The 19,332-nt window shown below is 31.5% G+C and overlaps 2 protein-coding genes across 2 annotated transcripts; one reads left to right on the top strand and one right to left on the bottom strand.

Moving 5' to 3' along the window:
* The first annotated feature begins 2,874 nt into the window (after positions 1 to 2,874).
* LOC100807196 (transcription factor bHLH149) lies at positions 2,875 to 3,875 on the top strand. Its single transcript, XM_003555750.5, has one exon. The coding sequence runs from the start codon at positions 3,047 to 3,049 to the stop codon at positions 3,650 to 3,652; it is 606 nt and encodes a 201-aa protein (XP_003555798.1). The 5' UTR covers positions 2,875 to 3,046; the 3' UTR covers positions 3,653 to 3,875.
* Positions 3,876 to 17,380: 13,505 nt separating this feature from the next.
* Positions 17,381 to 19,145, bottom strand: LOC100306511 (uncharacterized). The gene is given in 2 exon segments (NM_001249177.2): positions 17,381 to 17,735; positions 18,860 to 19,145. Coding segments are annotated over 2 exon segments (333 nt in total). The 5' UTR covers positions 19,115 to 19,145; the 3' UTR covers positions 17,381 to 17,657.
* Positions 19,146 to 19,332: the final 187 nt, after the last annotated feature.

The following is a 19,332-nucleotide window of genomic DNA, read 5'->3' as shown; positions in this document are numbered from 1 at the left end:
ATAAGTAATGTAGCTTCACTACTTGATCATGTGCTTACATTTTTTTATTGATAAATATAAATTATTAAAAATATTAATTTTATTAATAAGAAAATTAAACTCACAATTTTTTTTTTAATTTTTTTATAACTATTCAATGAATCTTATACCTCTGCTTCAATGCAACATAAGTCACCTACCTAATTAACCACTCTTTGATGCGGTGAAAATTCTGAAGGGAGAGAGAAAGGGGTCTCTCTCAGTCTCACTACTATCACAAAGGTTTTTAACTGTTCATAGTTATGATATTATACAATGAAATCAATACTCTATTGTTTGTTTTTTGGCTGAAAGCGAAAATCATTGCACTGGACCAATTGCATTGTTGTTGTTTAATATATTGAGGAGAGTTAATACAACAAAGCCTGTCTCTTTCAAGGAGACAAAGTTCTCTGGATTGTCATTTGGATACGAGGCTGATCAGATTCTTCACAGATTTTGTTTCCAATTTTTCCATTCTCTCGCCACAGCCATTTTATTCTTAATAATTTGTTGTTGCTGATAATTTATATAACATGCACTTCTCAAAGCCATGGAAGCAATTGGATCAGGTCATGGCCAAAATGGAGTGTATACACCAATAATACAAGGCAATGTGTACAGTACAATAATATTCTCCACAGAGGGTGGGCAGTGTGGATGAAACCTGGCCACACCGTCTCAATGAGGAAGTGAGTCCAAAAGCCCTTTCTTTCATAAAATTAAAGAAATACATAAAAATAGAGGGCCAGGTGATAGAAAGTGCCATGAAAACAACCACATGTCTTTCTTTTTTATGTATCTTTGGCTTCCATTTGGGTGCATCACCCCCTAATCATTGCCAAGAATAAAAACAAACAAGTTTGGCCCCATTTCAGGAACCAATCAACACACGCCAACTCCATTCATCATCAATGTCTTCCTATTAAAGAATAAAGTTTTTTTTTTCTTCCTCATATATAGAATAATAAATCCATTACTTTATCAATTCATCTATGCCTATTTTTCAAACCCCGTGCCCAAAAGATAGGGAAACTTTTTTGTAACAATCATATTAGTAATAAATAAATAAAAATCAAAGCATGAAGATATACATACATGGGTAAATAGTTAATTTTATTGTCGAAAGTGTGATCCAATAACATTAATCCTAAAAATATAAAAATTAAAAATTTAATATTTGAATATATAAAAAGTATAATAATTTAATTTCATTATTAAATTTATGAGATAATTTTATCATTAAATTATATTCAAAGGTCAATTGAATAATAAAATATAATTTTTAGAACCAATTTAATATTATGTTATAAAATATAGAGATTAATTTATTATTAAATTATCTATATAATTAATGTTTTACACATTTTATATATTTGAAAATTAAATTTAAATTTTTTATCTCTCAAAAATCAATTATAAGCATCTCATGTTTTCATAAAAGAATTTGATTATTTGGCCTGCATACATGCAATCCTTGCAGGTAAAGGTAAAAAACGCAGTGAAATTTAACATTATATATCATAATACAGATTTTATTGCTTCTATCACATGCGAGACATTTGTCATGGACTCATTAGGCCTGTCATTCATGCCCTGCCAAACAAAGAACAATAAAAGAAAGAAAGAAAGCTTTATCATTTAGCGTGACCAGGTGATGACTACAACGACCAATAATCTTGACCGTTGATTAGAGACAGCAATGCCCCTGCACTGTTTGATTCCAATATTTTTGAACCCCCCACCCCCATGTTGTTGTTTTTTTTTTTCATAAGGGTTAAAATTTTGCACTTCGTGTAATCGGGAGTTGGAGACACATTTGAAAATGTTCTTTTTGCTTTGCTTGATAGAGTTAAAAAAAAAAGAAGTTTTACCTGCAAGGTGACGTAGCATCCAAAAAATACACATACCCAGGACTACACCAACAATAGGTATCCAAATAGATCACTATGATATAATGTTGCATCAAGTTAGACGCTTCTATTAACCTAATCTTGCTTTAATATTTTCTCTTTTGCTTAATATTATGTCCCCTTTTCTCTCTCCTTAGATTCTATCTTTGCAAGCAAGTTAAGATGATTGAGGCAACATGGGAGATCTTATCCGTAAGAGGTACAAAATAATAGTGATTAATTGGATAGTACAAGCTTTGAAAGTGGATTCCTTGTTCTTCATTTAATTACAAACAGTTTTGTGCCTCCCGTGACTTGGATAAATTTTAAAGTTTGTTCAACCGAAATTTAGAATAAAAACAGAGGGTTGAGGGGGCCGAAATTGAAAGCAAAAATAAAAAAGGATCACAATTCACGAAGTAGTTAGAACTGCAAGAGAATACGATAAAATTAATTAGGCAAGTTGTCCACTAGCCCATCTTGTCCAATCAAATAAACCTAAACTTTCCTCATGGGAGGTGCCATGTGAGGTCTCTATCTCTCCATATTTTATTAATATCATATTCAAACCACATCCTTGTTTGTTAATCTTTCATTTCGGTTTATTAGTCAAACTTAACTTCCTTTCCTTTCATTACCCCTCAAATTAATTACGCCACTTATTTCATTCTCAAATATCCCCTTCAAAAATAATAGTTATATTAAAAAAATGCAACTCATGTTATCTTTCATGGAAGAGAATATATTTTTTAAATATTTAATATAATTATAATTAAATTATTAATTAAGCTGAAATAATTTCATGATACATCACATGTAAAAGGAAATGTGATTTCTTGTTAAAAAATAAAATTATTATATGTTTATTTTATGATATTAAAAAAGAATATTATTTTAATAGATAAAAAAACAGAAAAAACGAGCGGAAAGAAAACAGTAGGCGCAAAATAAATGTGAGTAACTAAAGGACGCGTGGTTCCCCGTGACTTTGAACTCCTTTAAAACTCTTTCTTTTCTTCTATTTTCTTCCCCTCACTTGGCTTCAAACACCATCAACTTCTTCTTTCGTTCTTCATTGTTCATTCAATTTCTTCTCTCTTCATCTCACCGAACAAATCATTCAATTGCAATCATCTATGGCGTCTTTCGACCCGAGCGTAGATTCTAGTAATTCCGACACGTTGCGAGAATCCAATCACAAGAAGCGCAGAAAAATCGGAGACCACGCCGCCGCCGATCAAAATTCGGCTGCCGCCTCCCCGTGGAGATCCGAAGAGGAGCAGCGGATCTACTCCCGCCGCCTCGTGGAGGCTCTCCGCCGCACTGCGTCATCGGCGGCCAAGCCTAGAGCCGCCGGCCAGGTCCGCGAGACCGCCGACCGCGTCCTCGCCGCCACCGCCAGAGGCCGAACACGGTGGAGCCGCGCGATTCTCAGCCGCTGGAGGAAGCTCCGCACGCAGCACAAGAAGGCGAAGAAGAAGGAGGCATCGTCCATTAACTGTTTGAAGAGAACGAGGATTGGCAACGGAGAGAGGAGGAACCGGTTACCGGCTGTGCAGAAGAAAGCGCGCGTCCTCAGCCGGTTGGTTCCCGGTTGCCGGAAGGTCTCGTTTCCAAACCTTCTGGAAGAAGCCACGGACTATATCTCCGCCTTGGAGATGCAAGTGCGAGCCATGACGGCTCTCGCCGAACTACTCGCCGTCGCCGCGCCGGCAAGTCTCGCCGGCGGCACGTTGAGTTGACCCCCGCGCCTAGGCTATATTGCGCCAGGTGTTTTTCTTATTTTATTTTTTAATTATTATATCGTTTTTATTGGTTTTCAGATTCATGTATTTTATCGTGTACACTGTACATGCCATTTGCTTATTCCTCCTTCTTTTGAGTTCCACTATCATCACCTCCACCTTCTTTTTTCTTTTCTTTTTTATCCTTTCATATTTAATTGAATGTGAACATGCATACCTACTTTGATTCTTTTCTTGACTACTTCCTTCGTAAATAAATAACTCATGATACATTATTTAATCTACAACAAAAAAAATAATGACCACTTAAAATTGTTATTATGTTTAAATAAGTTGAAAATGACTTAAATAATCATTTTCAGAAGTCAATATTATTGTTCTTTCTTATCAGAGTTTCTCTCCAACTTTTCCTTTCGTGAATTAATGCTTCCGTAGAGTAGTCACTATTGTAACGTCTACAAAGATCTTGTGCGATTAGTTTTGTTTAATTTTACACATTTATGAAATCAGTGCGCTTTGATTTTTGAAGTTTGTAAGAATGCTTCTTTTTTATTATTATTTTAGAGTAATGTAAGAACGCTTCCTATTTCCGTGTAAATTTTCTTAGAAAGGACAACAGTTGCGTGGTACTACTATTTCAAGGTTTGTTACAAAATGGAAGAAAAAAAAAGTACTTCAATTTTTTTAAAATAACAAAAAAAAATGAAATTACGTTTTAATCTTCCTCCTTTTATCACTTTCAGCCTTTTATCTTTATCGTTTGAGTTTGAACTTGGAACATCATTTTGAATGTTTCACCTTTTATCATTTTGAACTTGGAGTAATATACACTTTTATCGGGATTTGTATTGCGCAGATGTTATCAACTTTGATACATTCCGTGTACCAATAGAAATTTTCATTTATGCTTAAAAAGTGAAAAATGAAAAGCATCATAATAAAAGGGAGCGATATAATTTGATCCACTGGGTAAGTAAATTATTTACGTAACCCTCATTTATTTATGGAGTTTTCTATTATTATCTGTGAGTGATTCAGATAAATCTTTGTTTTATGTAGTATATATTTATTCATTTCCTTACTGATTGCCCTTATTTACTCATTCTCTTTAATAGAAAACATTTTTAAAATAAATGGCCAATTCAAATTTAATAACAGCGAAATACTATAATGTAATAACAGATTTGCCTATTTCTTCTTGAGACGAGGATTTCTCTGCTGTTTAAGTTTTGAATACACAAATCTTGTCCCTTTAAACTAAAATTCGAGTGTAAAAATAAACAATCGTTAGGTTGTGAAGTGCATGGAATGTCGTTTCAAATTGAGTTCCATTAATCCAATAAATATAACTTCAGTTATTCTTACAAAAATATCCTTTAAAAAAGAAGATAATATTTAAGTGTGATTAAATTTTAAATAAAAAATTAGTTACATAGTTAGTTCAAATATTTGAAACTTATAAAAATACCTTAAAATTTTACTAAAGAGTCAAAAGTCTAGTGATGATTAAAAAAAAAAAAACTAAACTCGATTCATCTGCAACACAATTTTACCAATTTAATACAGTAAAATATATCAGTCCATATAAGTAAATAATCGTACATTTTGTCAAATTAGATCTGAATAATTATGTTGTGTCAACTAACTAGTGTGATATACAGTTTAAAAAAAAAACTATCTAGTGTGATGTAGTAAATTTTAAAATAAAATCAGATACATGGTGATACGGGATATTATTATTTACTTATATGAATCAATAAATAATTTATTGTATTGAGTTTTTTATTTCATTACAAAAATTTAAACAATACTTTAATTAATAATAATATTTAATCAAGGGATCTAAATTAGCTGAATATGGTGCGTGAATTGTTATTTTTTTTTTTTTACGATTCTACTAATAGTAATAATTTATTTACATACCATCTTTACACAAGGAAGGGAGAAAGGAGGATAGAAACTCAAGTGAGTTTTCCTTTTTTATTTGAGAGTGGATGTAATGATAGTGAAAAAATACAAGGGTGTAAGAAAAATATTCTCTACTTTAATATCAACGGCCAACAATAAAATACCATGATTTAAAAAAAAATCTTTGCATTTCGTGGGCTCGTTAATCAAAATGCATTAGTACAATATACCACTCAAGAACAAAATTAAAGTTGCGTAAGGTTATACATGATTCTTTTAAATAAAAAAAGTCTACGTTTATAATATATATATATATATATATATATATATATATATATAATTTATCTATTTATGTATGTTTTTTTTTCTCACCTGTCCTATAAAAATAAATGTTTCACGTAATACATCTCGTGTGTTTATTTATAAGAAATCTTCAATATGGTCCTTAGAAATACCATCCGGCCGGCTAGATTTTAACTTTCATCAAAGATGCGGAATTAGTGGTGTATATATTCTGACCAGATTAATTCCATTGTGAAGTAATTCATGTTAACGTTATCACTTATCAGTATATGATTATACGAGAGTATTTCAAAAGATTTTTAACTGTTGCAATATTTACTTTTAAGTGTTTATCTTAGAATGCATGTGGGTTTAAATATCTTTGTTTAGAGCTTTTTAAACAAGCTAACAAAGTTCCGGTGATTGACAGTGCGAATCCTCTATTTTGCCTAAGGGTTCTCTTAGTCAGAAAAGCTTGTCAGTTCTAGCACATGTTAATGGTTTTGGATCGTGGCTTCACATGTAGCAAATACAATTCTTTTAGCAATTAAGATGCTAGTTAAGATATTTTAGTTAATTTTAAAAAAATATTAATTGAAAAACTTGTTTAACTATTTAATAAATAAATTTTTTAATAGTTTTTAATATTTTTTTAAATGTTAATTTTTAACTTTTAACTTTTTATATTTTTTTTATCTTTAATATATTTATCTAATTTCTTAATTATTTTTTAAATAAATCATGATTTTATTACTTTTATATTATTTTATATTTTTTAAACTATTTTAACAATTAATTTTATCAAACACTTATAATTTAATAAATTAATTTTTTTTTAACATTTAACTAACTAACTTTTTAACATTTAACTAACTGTTCGACTTTCAACTAATTCTTCAGTTAATTTTAATTTTAAGAAACACAGCTTAAATTGTTTTATGGAAAATTTGACTTTGGGTCATACTTGAGAGACAGACAGTCAAAATTTGCCTTCACAATTAACTATTAAACAAGATGAAGTGCTTATACCTTTTGGTGCATAGTAACCACCTGACCCGCGTAATCCACGGCCAGTGACAGCCTTTATTAGCATGCATATTATCACACTGTCATTTGCTTCACCACTTTTGGTTATATATCATTGTAGTTGACTGCACCATGCTTAAATTAGCTAGTATATACAGATCATAGTGATTAAATGCCATTAACAAATAACTATACTCATTTCAAGTACTTAGTTAGTTGGCATCCGCTGGCAAAGCCATTCATGCCCCATTAGGATCATTAATCCATTATCATGCAACATGATATATTACGATTAATAAATAATTTTATCTCTTAAATATATGATTAAAAGTATATAATTCTAAGTTTATATGTAGAAAAGATATTTATATATTAAGAGAAATCAATTCTGGAAATAGATATTAATATATCGAGAAATTAAACTTTGACATTCAACTAAGAATTTTGTTCCAGATTTATTAAAAAAATGCAAGAAGAGTTAAAAAGATATAGATCAAGAAAAAAAGAGTATTATATAGCCTGGTTATTTAAAAAAATTGTATAAAAAATTATCTCTAACACTAACTCAAAATGCATGCGGTTCAACTTTCAAGTGCAAGTAATCGGATTGGTAGTCATATATAGAGAGATTAGATTAGATAGAAAAGAGTGGGAATAATTATAAAGCTGAGGAAGAGGAGATCCTATGGTAGTCTTGTATATTTGTTAGCAAAAAAAATAAAGAAAGGAACCCCACAAATTGAAAAGTTAGTGAGGAAGGCAAAAATTGGAACACTAGTGTGAAGGAGGGTTTGATATGTATCATGTGGGTGGGAGGACCTACGTCCTACAGTATCAAGTGCACCGAAGGCTCATTGGGTTGCATGTGGCTCTATGTGAGTGTATAGGGAAGAGTTTCACATGCAATTTTGAGAAGGAGAAGGAGAAGGATTGGTGTAATGCATAGTTTCTTTTTGTTGTGTTGTTGTTGTTGGAACAGACACTTGAGTTGAGAAGGGTCGGATAAAGACTACAAGGTTGGGACCCTACCCCACAGCAGTGGATGGATTAGCGACTTTTAAGGGATACCTTTTTTCAAATTAAAGGCTGACACGTGTGGAACCTTGACATTACAACTGTCAAGTTCCAGATTATCAGATGGTGACATCCCCTTCCCATGCCTATATATATATATATATATATATATGCCTACAAAAATTATTTGGTAGTTTTGGATAATCACTCTAGATATACCATCTCCATTACTCTATATATGTCAAGAAATTATTAAATTCTTTAAGATTATTAAAGTTTTAAAATCCGTTTGAAATAAGTGAAAGTGAAAGAAATAAAAAAAATAAGAGAAAAAAATGTATAACTATGTTTTTTCTTTATTTGATTGAAGAAAAAATAGAAAACAAATCAGAAAAAAAAATGATTTCAAAAAACAAAATTTTATTTTTTTTCCTCTTTCACTTTCTTTCCGATTTAAATTTCAAAATTTACTTTCTTCCTCCATTTTCTTTCTTTTATACCAAATATAAGATTAGTTAATTTTCATATGATAAAATTTATTTTATCAGTTCAAATTTTTGTATCAGTTTATATAAGTTGAAAAGTATTACTACTTCTTTTCTATAAGTTGAAAAACTTAATATGTACTTACATTAACATTAATCGGAACTATAAATACGTGGTGGTTTGTAATTACTTACTAATTTTCTCCAATATGGCAAGTAATTGACATTTTTTGTTTAAAAAAATAATAATATCAAACTACATGTGAAAATTAATAAGGGTATTATATTTAGTTTTCTATTTCATGTGCGGCTCTATCCATGAGACAATTCCATTTTCACTATTATGCACTAGAGCTGTGTTTGGATTGCGTCCGAAGAAAACATTATCTTTCTTATTTATGTCTTGAACGTTGGAGATCCAAAAATACACTAGGTAGGATTCCCTCTCACCGCAACCATACCCATTGCAAAAATATGTTACATGAATACTTTAATAAAATAAAAAGATAATCACCGGAAAATCATTTATCAACGCTTGTGTCCTTATTATTGAAAGTTATGACTTCTTTTAATATATATATACTTCCTTTTGACTTTTTATATCAAACATTTCAGATTTTGTCGTTTTTTGAAATATTATTTTTAAGTTTAATTAATATTAATTTATTCAATTATTGAAGCTAAAAAATCATATATGTAATTTGGAAATTTATAGCTTTGATTATGTCATATTTCATAGTTTATTTTTATAGTTTACTTCTTAATTTAAAAAAAAAATCTGTAATTTATTGCAACATAATCAAATCAAACTCTCATTTTTTATCATAATAACATATTTATCATACTTTATTTGTCTTTAAGGTACAAAATTTTAGAATTGATTGATAATGGTGATATTTTTTATATTTTAAACTTTTTCCAATATTAAAACTACACATGGAAGAATATACAAAAAAAAAATGCTGGTTGATATATTATTTTTAAACTCATGATATGTTTGTACTGATAATGTCACTTCACTGCATAGATGGTTAATTAAAAAGGGACCACACCCACATATAATGTGTATATTGTTGGCTTTCCCCTTCTCACTTCCACGAAATCACATTATTTTTGGGCTTTCATTTATTCTTTTTCATTGCCATTAGTCACCACATTTCACATGCATCCATGTGCCTCCATTTAAGAAGCCGTCTCTCTCTCTCTCTCTTTTGTCTTTGTTCCTTTCTTCTTTTTCTTTATTTTCTCTTCCTTCCTTTCGGTTTTCTATTTACCTTTATCTTCCTTTTTTTACTTTCCTCATGAACGCTTGGCTCAAATTATAGAAGGCAAATAGCCTAATTCAAGCCACGACCTCCATCACCAACTAATGAATGAAATCTACCCCAAGGGGAAATTCTAATAATTTGCTTCCCCTTCTTAAATACTAAGAATATGTTTTTCATTATAACTAGCTACTGAAATGCAGAATCGTACGAATTATATGAGATGAAATATCACACGAATAGATGTGGCTTATTTCTGCTTTATCCCATAATTACTATCTTATCTTTATTTTATTGAAAAGCCTATCAAAATATCACCCGTTTGTTTTCGTCAGTTTCGTGCATAAATAATTCGTACCGTATAGCATTACTCAAATACCATGCATGCTATCAAGTAACAAAACATCAAGTTGAAATTCTATGCTTGCATATCATTGAAATGTCATGATACACCTTATATTATACAAAAACAATATTATTGAAGTTCTTTGTTAATGACAGGCGTCCTTGATTTACCATAGATGGAATATAAGCCTAAAAAACAAGGTGCAAAGAGTTTGTTTGATGAGAAAACTTGTTTTTTCGAACAGAGGTGCACCCTCTTTTCAACATTCAAATGTGACCCATCTAGTAGTAACATACACCTTGAAGTTGATACCTAGCTAGTCTGTAGTACTATGTAAAATGGAGCTTGTTCCATCAACGACTTTGAAAATTGAGTTTACTTTATGTCCCTTTTAAAATTGAGGTTTAATTAACCTCGTTCAACTAGCTAGGTAAATGTATGTCGATCATTAGCTTCTTTCATAAATCTAACTTTTGTTATTATATTTTATTTTTTTAAAGAAAGTATTTCTTACCTTAGTGTCATCATTGGTGTCATGGTTCCAAAATCTTGAATTGTGTTTCAAGCTGTGTACTTTTAGTGCACATTATGTTCACCAAACAGGTGAAGTAATCATATGTCTAGGAGCCTTGGAGCCTAAAGCATCATAATTTGGGCACTGACCCATGTTGCTTTTGTTGTCTGATTAAAGAGGATCAACGAGTAACGACTAACCTCTTCGCTATTTAAAAGATTTTATGTTGGGCATTGTGTTTTTTACCTATATATATTGTTATTGTCTGACTCAATATTCAAGTTTTGACCAACCAATAATGGACAAATGGTAAAACGAAACACTATCACTTTCTAAACTGAAATACGTATAACTCTATATTTCTTCACGAGTATTTATAAGACACAATAAAATTAAAAAGTTGTATAAATTGAGTTTTTCTAATAAGCTAAACTCAACTTGTATATTGAGTTGCTTATCAACAAAAAAAAATTATATTGAGTTTCTCCTATTTGTCTTCTCTTAGTTGTTGCCTATGGTAATCTCATTCAACTAAAATCCTAAAACAAGTTATATATTAAACTCCAAAATTTTCGGTAATTCTGTCTCTTCTTGGAATAGATTTTTATTTTTAAGTTTTAATTACAACTCGTGGTTTGCAGAAAATAATGCCCCCTTTTTTTTTTCTATGGTGTCACTTTCTGTTCAAAAATTCAGATGTGGTACCTGAAACTGTTATTGTATAACGGGATGCATGTGCCGCCAAATGACATGTCACAGTAGGATCAAAAGGAAGAACTTGCATATTCCTCAATCCAGAGCCAACCAACCAAAGAGGCATTATTTTAGCTAATTTTATTTTTTCATTCTTTTGTTTTTTTCTGCCTTTGGTCTTATCAAAATCAAAGCAAATGGCCAAAAGAGAAAGGAAAAAAAACAACAATCACCCTTTCAATTCAACGCCCTAATTATTGAGCCCATGTATGTGTCAGCTAGTTCAATTTAGACATATCTTGAATTAAGATTTATTTAAAAAGTGAAAGTCTCTATTTGGAGGAGGTGAAGTTAATTAGATAAACTATCCATATCATCGTACCTAAATGTTGATAACCACAATATAGAAAAAGCCTTGTTGATTTGTTGAATTGTTGTAACTGAAAAATCGACGGGCGAAAAAAGCTTATAATAAATCCCAATTATGCACTTTTAATTACGTATTTATTATCGCCAAACTTTAGTTTTGCAATGAGAATTAAGAAAGAGAAAAAGTCCAATCCAAGTCACATCTCGAGATGAAAGAGCAACCTAATAAGACTTGTTTGTTTGGTTTAGCAATAAGTAGCAGTTAAGCCCAGCCTTTCATTAGAATTAAGATTAGATAGGGGGAAGAGTAAGAGAATAGTGCAACTAGCAAACGACAACATAAGAATCACTTTTGAGTTGTCTAAGTCCAACGACAACCCCGTCAAACAATGAGTGGTCACTTTGGGTCGAGCCCAAAACCCAGTATGAGATAAAATGTGTGTCAAACAAACCAGCTTCACCCATTTTTCATTCAATGAACATCGTGTCTAGGTACCGTGGTGGCTCACACAAAGCAACCTTATTTAATATCCATTTAACACATCATTTTTTTTATAAATAAATATTAATTATTAATTGATCATCTCAATCACCTTATATTCTCCCATCTAATGCATCATGTTTTTCCTTTAATGCATTTTTAGTTCTGTATTCTTTTTCTTTATGCACATTTTCTCACTTCCTCTCCTAAATTTTATATCTACATGATAATGTAAGCACTGGGTTGTTTAATTTTTGTTTGGAATAGTTACAAAAGTATTGGTTATTGTGAAAAACAAAAATGAATGAAGAGTGTTGGTTCCTTGGTGTTGAGGGTGGTTGAGGAAAAGGCAAAAGAAAAAAAATAGGGAAAGAAACAAAAGGAAAGGATTGTGGTACAAATACAAACAACTACTATTTTGGGGAGTGGGCTCCTGATGCATTGGGCCCCATATTTGCTCCTTGCCTGACCCACCACTCCTGTTCATCTCTGAGTATTATTACTTTTGACACAACAATTTTAGGATAAGATTTCTTGTCTCTTTAATTTTTCTGAAGTTTTTCTTTTAAATGTGAATATGGAAAAATGACAAAAATTAAGTGAAAGATATACCATAATGGCATGTGTATCGGCATATGATATCTAATAAGATGTTCAAAATTCGCAGATGTACCATTTCTGATATGATGATGCCCCTTCTATTCTAGGTATCCTCTATTCCTCTTCGGTTCTTATCGTATCTTTATCTAGTTATTTATTTATCTATCTCATTATATAAAGGTAAGCTATTTATAAAGCAAATTTGTCAATCAAATTAATAAATTAAAATATGTATGTGCACTATTTATTAAATATACTATATATTATAATCTTAACATACTGAAACATAACGACGAATAAATTTCTAGCTTATTTAGAACTCTAATAGTGTGCAGCAGCCAGAAAAAACGAGTAAGCTGCATTCCCCACCATACACGACATAGAAAAATCTAAACCGACAGTGGAATGAGTATTTGCAATTCTTATATCATGAGTATCTCAGATTCTAGATTTGTCATTTCCAAAAAACTTCCAAAATTAGGCTTACCAAACTCATTTATTCATAGCTTGTATAATCGTTACACGCTGGAATTCCTAGTGATAAGAGTAAAGTAAAATTTGAATAAAGATTGTATATTAAGGTTTTATTTAATTAAAAACGTATTTTAAAAAAATATAAGTAAACTTTATTATTTTCTCAAAAGCTAAAATAGTAGTTTAAAAAAATTTAAATTTTTATTATAAAAATAATTTTTTTAAAAAACAAAATGGGCTAAATTGTTGGTAAAACACACTTTAGCTTTTGAGAACCAATTAGGGCTCATTTTGTTTCAATTTTTTCTTTTTTTATTTTCAAAGTTTTAAGATTTAAAAATATTATTATTTTGACCTTCTATTTTCTATTTTTAATTATTTTTTAAAAGCCAGTTCAAGAAAAAATGAGAGGCTTCAAATTCAACCAAGAAAGTAGCAAAAGTATCTTGAGGATCTTTCTATCCATTTTGGCTCTCTTTACCTTCTTTCAGTATCATTTTGTTTTTGGTAAATGGGAGGGGCAAAATCCCCTAGGAGAGTTTATTCAAAACCAATGAAAAAAGAAATGGAATCTACATTTGACATGAGAACAAATAAAAATAGGAATAACATCATCAAATTTTTGGGTCCCCATCAAGAGATAGGCCATGTTTGGCAAGCGCATCCGCCACTCTGTTGACTTCTCGACTCACCGCAGTACATGTGAGCACATCTCCATCAATTATGCCCTTCTTCAATATCATGACAAGTACATTTAGATTCACATTCATAACTTGTTTGGTTGCACATCAACGGTAAATGATGCAAATCCACTTAAAACAACTATAACTCTTGCCTTAATTTTATGTTCTGATCGTGAAATTTTGTGGATACATGCGTTTTAGTCCTTGTACACATATCAATGTATTTTATTATTTTCTTTTCTTTTATCTCTTATAATTTTTACCTTCATTAAAAAAAATAAAATTTAATTACTCATTTAATTTTTATAGTTTACAAACTTATCTCTTTCATTAAAAAAAATAAGATTTAATTACTCATTTAATTTTTATAGTTTACAAACTTATCTCTTTCATTAAAAAAAATAAGATTTAATTACTCATTTAATTTTTATAGTTTACAAACTTATCTCTTTCATTAAAAAAAATAAGATTTAATTACTCATTTAATTTTTATAGTTTACAAACTTATCTCTTCCAATAGTTAAGTAAATTTTTTAGTCCTTAAAATTTATAATTTAATTCTCAAAAGACTCATATGTTAAAATTCTTTAACTCATGAATCTTTTAAGAATTAAATTGTAAATTTTAAGGACTAAAAAATTCACTTATTAATTATAGGGACTAAAAATAATAATTTAAAAAATTACAAAGACTAAATAAGTAAAAAATAATAATTATCTTGTGAGAGTTACACTATTTTTCTTTTGGGGGTGAATTTTTTATTGATTAAATATTTTAAGTAAAAAAATTACTTGTGGGAGCAATTGCACCCCCAATGCCATGAGTGCATACACCGATGGTTGCATTTGTACAACAAAAAACACATATAGATATCCTTTATCATTGAACATATTATGTTGAAAGCATGATTCTAAGCTTTAGATTCAAGTCCCATTAAAGCTATTAGAAATAGCCTTTACATCATATAAGTGCTAGCAAGTAGTAATACATTTTTTTAATTTTTTAATTGATTAAAATTTATTAAAAATTTTATAAAATTAAGAAAAAAATCATTAAATACAAGTGTCACCGTATTTTAATGTGAAATAAATGATTTTCTTGGATAGATAAACTTTGTTGTTTCTAAACCGTGATAGGGATCATTTTGACCGGTTTGATTTAGGGGCATTTATTATTTGCTTATTTTCTACTTTCATTATCAGTAAAAAAAAAATAGGATTAAGAATATGTTTGTTTAAAATTTAAAGAATGTTTTCAGTGGAAATATTTTCTAAGAATGAAAATGACAAAAACACGGTGACAAAATTAGAATTAACATAAAAAAACTTCCACTTCCTTTGTTTCATTCATAACACACCATCACGGCATCAACATCTGGCAGTGCGTGAATTGACCAACACTAAGTTGGGTTGTGTATGTCTGGTTGATACTAAAATATAAAATACATCAATTCATCACTCAAAACAAGGCCCCAACTTCCTCCACCCAAAAAAACTCAAGCAGCACCTCCTTTCCCTTGCGGAAAGGAGTACCCTTTGTGTCATGAAATGGGATGTTAGCTTGAGTTTTTTGGAGTGCGGGAAGAAATATGCCCAAATAACTTTAGGATTAATAGGGATCCAGATACACAAAACTCTGATACAGTAGTACTCTAAACAACACAATTACTTCCTGTACCTCTTGTTTTTGCTTCCTACACCTCCCAAAAGACCAGAATGAACAGAACTACCCCTCCCTAGAATTGCACCCTTGCACCAACCCCTTCCACCGATACCCTCCCCTCCGATGAACCCATTGTCCACAATGAGTGGGAACCCTTTGCTTCTTCCACTTTTTTCCACTCCTGGCTTGGTTTTGGTATTTCCTTCTTTCAACCACCATGATGTCTGAGTATTGGCTAGACATTTAATTATTCCTGGCACCTTTCTAAAACAACCTTTTTAGAAGTATAAAAATATTCTTCTGAAAAGACCTTTCCAAAAAGGCAAAAAAATAGAATAATCCAAAAAAAAGACCTTTTTGGAAGTATATTTTTATACTTTATGGAATAGTTGTTCCAAAAGTCATTTTTTAAACTTCTAGAAAGACCTTTCTGGAAGAGTAAAGAAAATTAGTGTATTATGGAAAGACCTTTCATGAAGTATAAAAACTGACTTCCAAAATAACCTTTCTGGAAGTATAAAAATATACTTCTAAAAAGGCATTTCCATAAATGTAAAAAGGAAAAGTATATTCTTGAGAGGCCTTTCCATAAGTATGTTTTTTTTTTTTTTTACTTTTGGAAAGGTTGTTTGGAAGTAAAAAAAATATACTTTCGGAAAGACCCTTCTGAAAATGTAAAAAAACAATGTATTTTGGAAAAATCTTTTAGGAATACAGTCAAGTTTTGTACCTTACTTTCCTTTTCGACTTCGTTTGAGCTTTTTTTCCTATGAAAGGGTCGACAACAATAGTGGTGAGTGGTTGTGGTAACGATGTTTGGTTCAATGGTGGTCGTGGGTGGTGGTGGGACTTGCTTGGGAGAGGCATGGTATTTGTGTCTGTTTAGGTCTTTTTGGGAGATGCAGGAAGCAATTTCCATGAAACAAATATACTGCATTTTTGGTCCATAAAAGAAAGGACCCTACATCCCAAAATGAGTTTAAAAGGAAGTACTGGCCCATCAATAAAGAACAACTCATGAGTAGAGCTCGACGAATGGGCTTGGATCCACAGGTCACCCATGATAGTCGCACCCCACACGATGTACAATATATGGGTTAAATGGGTTTTATCCGTAGACTCCCATGGACTTTTTACATTTTAATATAAAAAAATTTAATACTAATAATTAAGAGACGTAAGCAAAGTAAAAAAAATATAGAATTTAAATACTTTCTATATGATTCAATGGTTGATGAATGATGATATAATAATTTGATTTAATATAAAATTATAGATTAAGTAAACATAGTGTAGAAAAATATTTTTTAAGTGGCTTAATACAAATTATGTTACCATTGGGCAAATGTTTTTTTTTGTTAGACAATTCATAATTAGTTTTTAAAATAGGTCAAATTTTACATTTTATAATTTAATTTTCTATTTTTAAATTTTTTTTTGTCAAATGTGGATCGGTCCACTCAGCCCGCGAACTATGCAGGGCGGGTTTGGACTCAAAATAACAAGCATGTTAAGAATGCGGGTTTCGCTGGGAGGGTTTACCCGCATACCCCACTCTACTCATAAGGTCAACTTTAAAGTTGGCTAGTAAGATCCAAAGACAAATTCAATTCAGGCTATTGTTTCCTGTCCTCCCACTATTACATCCTGCATTTTCCATTCCGGAATGCAATGGGAAGTGCGTAATGCAATAATAGGGTGCACAAAACAAAAATGCCTTCAATTCATTACCCCCAAAAATTATTCAAGAAGGAAGTTGCAAGTTGCCAAGACAACCACAAATTAGATAAGTAATGTCTAGTTTTATCATGCAGTATCCGATCAATCACGGAACAATTAATAAGGGATGCAAAAAACTGCAATAGCATCTTTGGATTTAAACGCAGCTACAATGAAATAAATGAAAGCATTGCGGACTCCTAAGCCCTCAATACTCTTATCGCTAAAAACAACTGATACATTACATAATATGCAATGATGTCACGGGATATGAATTATGAAATAACTAACACAAACTGTCAATTAAGACAAATCCATTGTACATAACCGGTGCAAAAACCAAACTTTGTCCACTAGAGATGAATGTGATGAAAAAGATGGGTGGCCTTAAAAGACAGTGAGCTGAACTTTTCATTCTGCTGCGGCTAAACATTTGCAATATGGTCTAACAAACAGCGACTACTTACTAATTAGAAACCAATCAGGCATTGATGGACTCAACACGTGGCCTCCATAATCCCAGCCTGTACTTGTGTGTGTATTTCAATATTAACTTCCTCTGCAAAGCAAAAACTAGTTGTTAGAAAGAGTTTACAAGCGAACTAGACAAATTGTAGCCAAATTTCGTGTATCTTAAAATCCAAGATAAGTATAAAAATGCCAATCCTAACAAAAGTGAAAAGGTCATTTCAGTCCCAATCAACAAGTTCTGAGATTGAAAAACTTGAACTGTGTCACAAGAAGTGGCTTCCATGGCACAGTCATTTTACTTCCAATATTAGAGTCAACAACAGACCTATGATTTATCTGGTGCACATTTATCTAGGATACACGAATGTATGATACAAGTTACAGTGGCATCTAACATAGCCCATGTTTGATCTTTAGAGAAAATGGTAATTTAAGTTCATAAAGCCTGACCTTGTTTTAATTGATGGAAAAATCACATGCCCATTGGCATCTAAGATGTTAGTAATATAATCATGTATCAAACACAGGTATGTGCCAGGATGAAATGACAGTAGTAGTACATCAGTACATCAAACACCCTAGTCCACACAGAGTCACATACAGATGTAGAAAACTGAATCACTTAAACTTAACAAGGTGTACATGTGCACCCTTTTCTACTAGCATGTTAGCGCCAGTTCAATGGCTTAATGGCAAAAGGGAATTTATAGAAAAGGTGGCAGGCATTCAGAAAAGAATAAATTTTGTCTAGGACAGGAAAAGCTGCATGTTCAAAAGTCGTAGAGATTTTTCAGATATGTAATTTATGTCAAACACCAAACCTCTTACAAGCTTAAACTGTTAAATGAAGACTCATGAATGGCTTATTATAAGTCCAACAATTTATTTTGTATGACACAAACGGCACTATTAGTCCTAAAGAGCTTCTAAAGGCCTTTGACAATCTTACCACCAAAGCCCCCAATTTCGATCAATTTCACGTCATTCAAGTTCACTTTAATGTACTACTTGATTCAAAGTAGGGAAGGGGAGGGGAAATGAAATCCCTCAATATATGAGGTCAGAAATTTTCCCTTCCCCCAATTCCCCTCCAACCAAACAGAATGTAAAGTTACAATGAATTAAACAAAAACTTTGCCAGCAGAGTTAAGGAAGAAAACAGGACACAATTCAACATAAAGAATCAGTAAGGAATAAAGAATATATACATACGTGTTTGCAAGGAATGCCAAGCTTCTTGAGTTTGAGGGTGCGAGTGAGGAGAAGCTTCTGGAAATCACCGATTTCGGATTCAAGCTTAGGAACGTGGGACTCAACCCCCTTCCCAATCCCGTTTAGAAACTCTGGAATTCCAACTTTCACAACATAGGGGGAAGAAGATTTCGAGAAGAATCGTGAAAGTGGGAGTGGTGAGATCAAATTAGCACCTCCCTTGGTCACGATTCTCTGCAACTGCAACCATGCCATTCCCCTTTTTTCTCTTCTTTCTGCCTCTCCCACTCGCTCTTCAGGTGCAGGGTTTCGACTTTGGAGTATGCAAAACTACGCCTTATACTAAACGACATCGTTCTAGCGAGTACATAAATCATTGGGTTTTTTTTTTTTTTCTTTCGTGTTGATTGTCCTTTACTGTATCTAACTATACCGGCCCAAACATATATGATTAGGGCCGATTTTAAGCAATT

This window comes from Glycine max, chromosome 20 (assembly GCF_000004515.6).
Source record: "Glycine max cultivar Williams 82 chromosome 20, Glycine_max_v4.0, whole genome shotgun sequence".
Classification (NCBI taxonomy): domain Eukaryota; kingdom Viridiplantae; phylum Streptophyta; class Magnoliopsida; order Fabales; family Fabaceae; genus Glycine; species Glycine max.
The sequence above is the reverse complement of the archived record's forward strand: the minus strand, read 5'-3'. Positions and strand labels throughout refer to the sequence as shown.